Source organism: Bison bison, unplaced genomic scaffold (genome assembly GCF_000754665.1).
Source record: "Bison bison bison isolate TAMUID 2011002044 unplaced genomic scaffold, Bison_UMD1.0 scf7180017864248, whole genome shotgun sequence".
Classification (NCBI taxonomy): domain Eukaryota; kingdom Metazoa; phylum Chordata; class Mammalia; order Artiodactyla; family Bovidae; genus Bison; species Bison bison.
The window spans coordinates 2328103-2335439 of NW_011494820.1; the positions used below are offsets into that span (position 1 = coordinate 2328103).

General features: G+C 53.0%; 1 protein-coding gene across 1 annotated transcript in view; it reads left to right on the forward strand.

The window, feature by feature from the left end:
• LSM4 (LSM4 homolog, U6 small nuclear RNA associated (S. cerevisiae)) overlaps positions 1-7337 on the forward strand; it is a 12795-nt gene that overhangs the window by 417 nt on the left and 5041 nt on the right. Inside the window, exons 2-3 of the mRNA XM_010847286.1 lie at positions 4022-4063; positions 6796-6894. Of these exons, the coding sequence (XP_010845588.1) occupies positions 4022-4063; positions 6796-6894 (141 nt within the window). The remainder of the gene's footprint in view (positions 1-4021; positions 4064-6795; positions 6895-7337) is intronic.

The following is a 7337-nucleotide window of genomic DNA, read 5'->3' on the forward strand; positions in this document are numbered from 1 at the left end:
CAGAACGCCAGTGAATGAAACAGAATGACTTCTCAGTTAGGGAAGTGACTCCGAGTGATCAGACCCAGTCTGACCTCGTAGAATGTAAAGCTAGAGCGCCAGGAAGTAGAGACCCGTTGTGCGTTCTCAGATTAAGCCAACTTGGGGAATTTCAGAGCTTGTAAGGTCCTTAGAGGGCTTCCCTCGTGGCTCCGTGGTAAAGAACCCGCCTATCAGTGTAGGAGACGCGAGTTCCATCCCGGGGTCAGGAAGATCCCCTGGAGAAGGAAATGGCAGTATCTTGCCAGAGAAATACCGTGAGCAGGTGCGTCTGGCGGGGTACAGTCCATGGGATCGCAAGAGTCGGACCGACTTAGCTACTGAACAACAAGGCCCTTAGGATGCTAGCCTCACAATCTCCTGTGCCTCTCCTTTTCAGGCTGAAAAACACCCAGAGATGGGTTTGCTTTTCCCAGGGTCACACAGCATGCGGTTCAGAGGGAGAGGGGTCATTTTGAGCCAGATTGAGACAGAATGGGCTAACTCCTCCCAGTTCACAGAAGGAAAAACTGAGACCCTGTCAGGAAACCTCTCCAAAGGCATGCTATTCACAAGTTGTGGACAAGTTATAGATCTAAACCAGAGAGTGCGTGTACCCCCGCCCCCTCCAGTGTATGACAGGGAAACTGTGGCCCCACAATGGAATTGAGAGCTGAAGGCTTCCTGAGAGAGTACCTGGCCTGTCAGCACCCAGGTTGCTCTGAGGTGGTCCCTGCACATTTCTCTGAGCCAACCCATGAGGGCTCATTAAATTTCTCCTGGTCAGTGTAAGGCTAGAGAGAAGGGAACCGGTTCCTCTCTGCTCAAGGGTAGAGTTGGTCTCAGGGAATGAGCAAAACTGGAAAAATCCATGTGTTAAGCTCTATGGAGACAGGATTTTTGATTTTTTTCTCATGGGAGTCCCAGAGCCTAGAGTAGTGCCTGCGTGAAGGACAGACTCGTTCAGCCTTTTCCTGCCTTCTGGGGAGTGTTGAGGCCATCAACAAGGCTTTTTCCCTGTGGTCCCCGCAGGGCCGGAAGCAGAGGTCTGGCTGAAGGAGTGGGTGGTCTGCAACAACTTCCTGAATTGGGAGCCTCAGGATACTGTTAGATCTAGGCCTGAGGACCAGGCCCCAGGCATTCTGAGAAAGGCCAAAGAAAGGCCTTTCTTTCCTCAACCTTTTTCCCCTGACTTCAGAGGACCCTATCTCCCCCAGGACTGAGTGTTCAGCCCTCTCCTATCTCGCTGGCACCTTCAAGCATCTTCCATCCCCCACCTGTGCTGCTGTCCCTTCCCCTTGGCTTTCAGGTTCATCAGAATCCTCCCCTTCCTCTCACCCCTGTCTTCAGCACAGTTTGGGGTTGTAGAAGATGGTGAGATGTGACCGTGGCTCCAGGCCCTGGGCTGTCCCAGCTCCACCTCTCCCTACCCAAGCCTCTCCTTTCTTTGCGGGGTGGAGCAGGAATCCCCCCATCCCACGTGCCTCCAGGGGGTGGTGTGTGCTGTATTTGTTCAGCAAATATTTACTGAGACCTTCTCGTGTGCCTGACCGGGTGTTCAGTGCTGGACAAAGTCCACACCCTCCAAATTTTCCAGTCTAGCAGGAGGTTTGGCGTTTCCAGTCTAGCCAGGGAGACATAATAAATAAACAAGTTAATTAGAGACTGGCTGTGTCCTGTAATAGAAGCAGCAGAGGGTGACCCAGGTGGAAACCTCCTTTCTTCCCTCGACAGGGTTATAATGAGGACCTGGCTGAGGGGACAGTCACCAGCTGGGGGCAGGGCACCCCAGGCAGAGGGAGCCTCAGAACAAGGGCTACCAGCAGCACCAGGCGTGGTGTGTGAGGTGCAGAGGGGGCCAGTTTGCTGGAGCTGGATCGGGTCTGGCTCTGTGGGCTGCCTAGGGAGGGGTGCACAGGGAGGGTTGTGAGCAGGTGCTGGTCCCATCTGTGTCGCAGCCATCTGAGGGCATACTGCCAGCAACAGCTGTGGAGGCTGTGGGTCCTGCAGGTCTGTGCTGCTGGTAGCTGGGACAGGGTGGCAGCCTGAGAGGGACCAGCCTAGAGGCTCTGTGTGCCATAAAAGGACATCTGTGGGTTCCCTGCTGACAGGCATCAGCCTACTCTCCTCAGCTTTACCAGGACCTTGCTCTGTGGCCCTGGGTAGGTTCCTCCTGCTCTAGCCGCTGGTGTCTCATGTAGAGGCTCCTTGGTTGGACTGCTCCGACCCTCCCTCCCCCTCTCAGAGTCCATCTTCATTCTCGCCTTCCAGGGCTAACCTGGTGATCTGGGAGGAGGACCTAGGTGTGCCCCCGTCCAGATTCCCATTGTGGACACAAGAGAACAGGCTTGCCCAGGAAGAGTGCGAGGCTTCGCCGCTGTAAATACCACCTGGGTGTGTGGCTGCTGCATGCGTGTCTGAGCCTCCGGCTCACCGCACTCGGGCAGCCTTGCACAGATTCATTCCAGAGTAGAGGGCAGGTTGGCCACCCACGTGTCCTTCTGGGAACAACCACCTCCTTTCCACGTAGCCCCTTCTTCCTCCTTATCTTGCCCTTCCAGGAAGCCTGTGCAGGAAGTGGGCCTGGGCCTAGCTTCCTGCTGCCACTGGACCTCCCCCCGGGTGGCTTGTAGGGAAGGCCCGTGGGATGTGGAATTCCCCTCCCTCCAAGCCCTTCCACAGGGAGCCTTCCTCTGGAGATTGAGGGCCATTTGTGGCCTCCTGACAGAGAGGCTCACAGCCCCCACCACCTGGAGAAACAGCTACCCCCTATTCGATAGAGCCTGAGGGTAGGCTGGGACTCCCCAGCAAAGAGCTCCTAGGGGTCAGGCCAACTTAGAGCTCCCCAGTTACTGGGGCATGATAAGGTTTTCCCTGAGGTAATTTCCTGTCTGGTGGGGCCCTTGCTCTAGAACTTTCACCTACCTATGCTGGATAGGCTGCCACTGGACCCTGAACCCAAGCACTGCCCCTTGAGTCACCCTTCTGGAGGCCCAGAGACAGGCCCCAGGGTAAGGCTCAAGATTTGTGTTCCAAAAATGAAAACTAATTTCCGCTGCCCACCGCGCCCCCCCCCCCCCCCCAGTTAACACTATATGGTTGTTTTTTTTTTTATGAAAAATTCAGTAATAAAGGAAACAGAACTATCTTGAAAGTTTACCTTATCTGGGTGAGTTTTTAAATCCCATTGTTTATCTGCTGTCCCTTCCAGTAACCACAGACTTTTTCTGAAATGTTTCTTCCTCTCACCTGGTAAATTCCGCTCAAATGCCCAGCTCAGATGTCACCTCCTTAGATCATGAGGCCAGTTGAGCCTGATGGATCACTCTGCCAGGGGACAGTCAGGGCTGCCCCCCAAGGTGTAGGCCCAGGATGAGCTGGCTTCTGACAGATAGGGTCGAGCCACACTCCATCTCTAGGTCTCTGGCGCTGGGCAAGTTCCTCAGTCTCTAAGCTCATCATCCTCACCTGAAAAGTGTGTGTGACGATAACCATCTACCATACTGAAAATGAAAGGCTTAGCTAGAGCTGCATGTGTTAACCTGGATGTATCTCTGAAGCAGCAGCAGAGCGAAACACAAGCAGCAGCAGGACCCATGTGCCATGATGCTGTTGATAAACCTAGAGGGCTATGCCTGGTCCTGTCAGGCATGAGCTACAGAGAAATACCCAGAATGATCAGCCCCAACACCGGAGGGCAGCTGCTGCTGAGATTGTCAGGGGAAAGATCAAACCGTTTTATTGAAGGACTTCAGGGGAGGGTCAAAAGGCTGGGAGGACAAAGATCTAACGTCCTCCTCCTGGCTGAGATCTCCCCAGCTGCAGAATTGCTGAAATGAGATTTTCTAGACCTGAGTGCTAACCTGGGAGGTGGGTATGTGGCCTGGGGTTGGGCAGAGTTCAGAGGCTGTGTTTCTGTTGAGGGATATGCCAGCCCTGCCTAGAGGCCGGGGCCACGGTGCTGATGAGCCAGACAGGTCATGCGCTTTTGTTTGCCTTTCAGCTTCCCTTGTCGCTGCTGAAAACGGCTCAGAATCACCCAATGGTGAGTATGTGCCACTCTGGAGTGGTGCCTTTCAGCAGGTCCCAGCCTCAGCACAGGAACAGGGACACTGGGCAGAGGGCGAGGTGCCTCCAGACAAGCCCGCCTCCTGCCTGTCCACGAAGCAGCAGCTTGTCCTCTCCTCCCTCCCGCACGTCAGGGCCTGTGTCATTTCTGCTCCTGTTCCAAGTCATACATACTTATTAAAAGTGTCAAATACTGGAGATTCAGAGGAAGGGGAAGCCCCTCTTCATTAATCTTTCCAACAATTTATTCTTTGGTTTTTACACGTTTTGACTTTTAACATGTGTGTATAAGCATGACTGAATTTTTAAAATGTGGGTGGGTTCATGCAATACACATTCCCTAATCTGCTTTTGTTCCTTTGTGATAGAGTGTGATATCTGTCAATATATTCTGTTGTCTTTCCTTTTTTTAATTCAGATATTATTCATACAACCATACGGTTCAGCCTTTTCAGGGGGGACAGTTTAGGGACTCTCAGCACGCTCACAGGGTTGGGCAACCCCCACCTCTGTGTCATTGCGGAGTAATCCTGTCACCCCAAAAGGTGGCCCAGGCCCCACTAGCAGCCACCCCCACAGCCCCCTCCCCCAGCACCTGGCAACCACTCCTCTGCTTTCTATCTCTGTGGATTTGCCTGTTCTGGACATTTCCCATAAATGGGCTCACACAACACGTGGCCTTTCATGTCTGGCTCCTCTCACTCAGCATGCTGTTCTCGGGGTTTGTCCACATTATAAGGTGTGTCGGAGCTCCATCCCTATGGCCAGGTGCTACTCCATTGTGTAGATCATGTCTGGCTCCTCTCACTCAGCATGCTGTTCTTGGGGTTTGTCACATTATAGCGTGTGTCAGAGCTCCATCCCTATGGCCAGGTGCAACTCCATTGTGTAGATCATGTCTGGCTCCTCTCACTCAGCATGCTGTTCTCGGGGTTTGTCACATTATAGCGTGTGTCGGAGCTCCATCCCTATGGCCAGGTGCTACTCCATTGTGTAGATATATCGCACTTCATCCATTTGTCCCGGTGGCTTCCCTGATAGTTCAGATGGTACAGAATCTGCCTGCAGTGAAGGAGACCAGAGTTTGATCCCTGGGTTGGGAAGATCCTCTGGAGAAGTGAATGGCAACCCACTCCAGTATTCTTGCCTGGAGACTTCCGTGGACAGAGAAGCCTGGCAGGCTACAGTTGATGGGATCACAGAGTTGGACACGACTGAGCTGCTAACACACATCCCTTTGTTCCCTGATGACGGACGTTTGGGTTGTTTCTGCTTTTTGGCTACTGAAAATTTGAGCTGCCGGAAACATTTGTGTACTCATTTTTCCGTGGATACATGCCTTCATTTCTCTTGGGCAGATAGCTGAGTTGATTCTTTTTTTTAATTTTTTCAAACTTGAAAGTGATGACTTTGTAAATCGTGTTTAAACCTTAAAGTGGTTGCCAAGGGCAACAGGCAGAGTAGCTGAAAAATGTCTACAGCACCATGGAAGGCAGGGGAGAGCGCGTGATGACTGCCGGTGGCCATCCAGGGACTCAGCTGAGCTGTCCCACAGGCCTACCAGGGTCTCACCCTCACGCACGTCACTGGTCACCCACCAGCAGGAACTTGAGCAGGAAGTCACAGGCATGGGCTGGGCTGCCGCTGTTGCTCATCATGCCAGCACCCGGCATCATGCCAGCGCTCAGGCCCGGCCCGCAGAACGGTGCAGAGGTGGTGTCTGGGCAGCCAGTGCCTCTCCAGCCCCAAGAGTTGATTATTTTTTAAAATTTTTATTTTATATTGAAATATGGTTGATCCACATTTTGTTAGTTTCAGGTGTACAGCAAAGTGATTCAGTTATGTATACACAGGTATCTGTTATTTTTAAAATTATTTTCCCATTTAGGTTGTTACATAATATTGAGCAAAGAATTCCCTGTACTATAGAGTAGATCCTTGCTCAGTTTTTTATTTGTTTGTCTTTGGAGTATAATTGGTTTACAGTGCTCTGTTAGTCTCTGCTGTACAATGAAGTGAATGAGCTATATGTGTACATATACCCCCTCCCTCTTGGACCTCGTCCCACCCCACCCCCTTCCCATCCTGGAAGGGGGAACACCCATCACACAGCACCCAGCTGAGCTCCCTGTGCTATACTGCAGGTTCCTGGTTATCCATGTTAAATATAATTGTGTGTACATGTCAGTTCCATACTCCCTAACTATCCCTCCTTGCCCCCATCCCCTCTGGTAACCGTAAGTTTGTTCTCTGAGTTGGTATTTTTTTAAGACAGGCTTTTCTAGCAAAAGCATGTCTTCTGAATGAGGTGCTTTTCCCCAAACACATCAAGACAGGCAAGTAATTCCTGCAATGAAAGACTATCTCCAGACCACCATAGATCACACACGTGGCATCACTGGGCACCTGGCCACCCTGTTACTACTCATTCTTTTAAAGATGTGTGGGTGTTGTTCATTTCTTCCACACACAGGAAAACGATTTCATCATAGAAAGTGTACAATGCCCAGCAAAGTGTACTGAGAAAGCAGAGCACATCTCCTGCAAGATGGGCCCCTGGGGGCCTGGGTACCGGGCGCTGTGCCCACTGGGTCCCAAGAGGAGCCAAGGCCGTGTCTGAGCAAGGCCCGATGGTGGCGACCTGCTCCTCGGGGTAGGTTTGCACCTTCCTTGGGGCCTGTGCCTGATGTGGGGCCTGTTTCTCTCCAGTTGGTGGAGCTCAAAAACGGGGAGACATACAACGGGCACCTGGTGAGCTGCGACAACTGGATGAACATCAACCTGCGCGAGGTGATCTGCACGTCCAGGGTGAGCGCCCTGTGCCCTCAGCCTGTGCCCCTTTCTGGGGGCCTTCAGGTGGTGCTGGTCTGGTGGGCATCTTGAGTGGAGGCTGTGTGGCCAGGGTCATGCACTGGGACCTGGGGTGACCTTCCAGAGCCTCGGCCTTCTCACTTCCAAGTCCGGTACAAGCCCTCTGCCTGGACCGGACGGCCCACACCTCAGCCTCTACTGCAGTCTATCCTGCCAGGGGCGGGGCTCTGTGGAGGGGCGGGGCCCGAGGAACTGGGCTGGGTGTGGAGCTGGGCAGAGGGACAAGGCTCCAAGTCTCTGGTGCCCTGGACTTTGCACCTGTGGATGCTGCCCAGCAGTTACTGAGCTGCTCCTCCACCCCCCAATCCCAACGCCACTCCTGACCAGGAAGGACTTGGGCCTAGGGACGCCCCTGGCTGTAAACCCGTTCTCTACAGGAA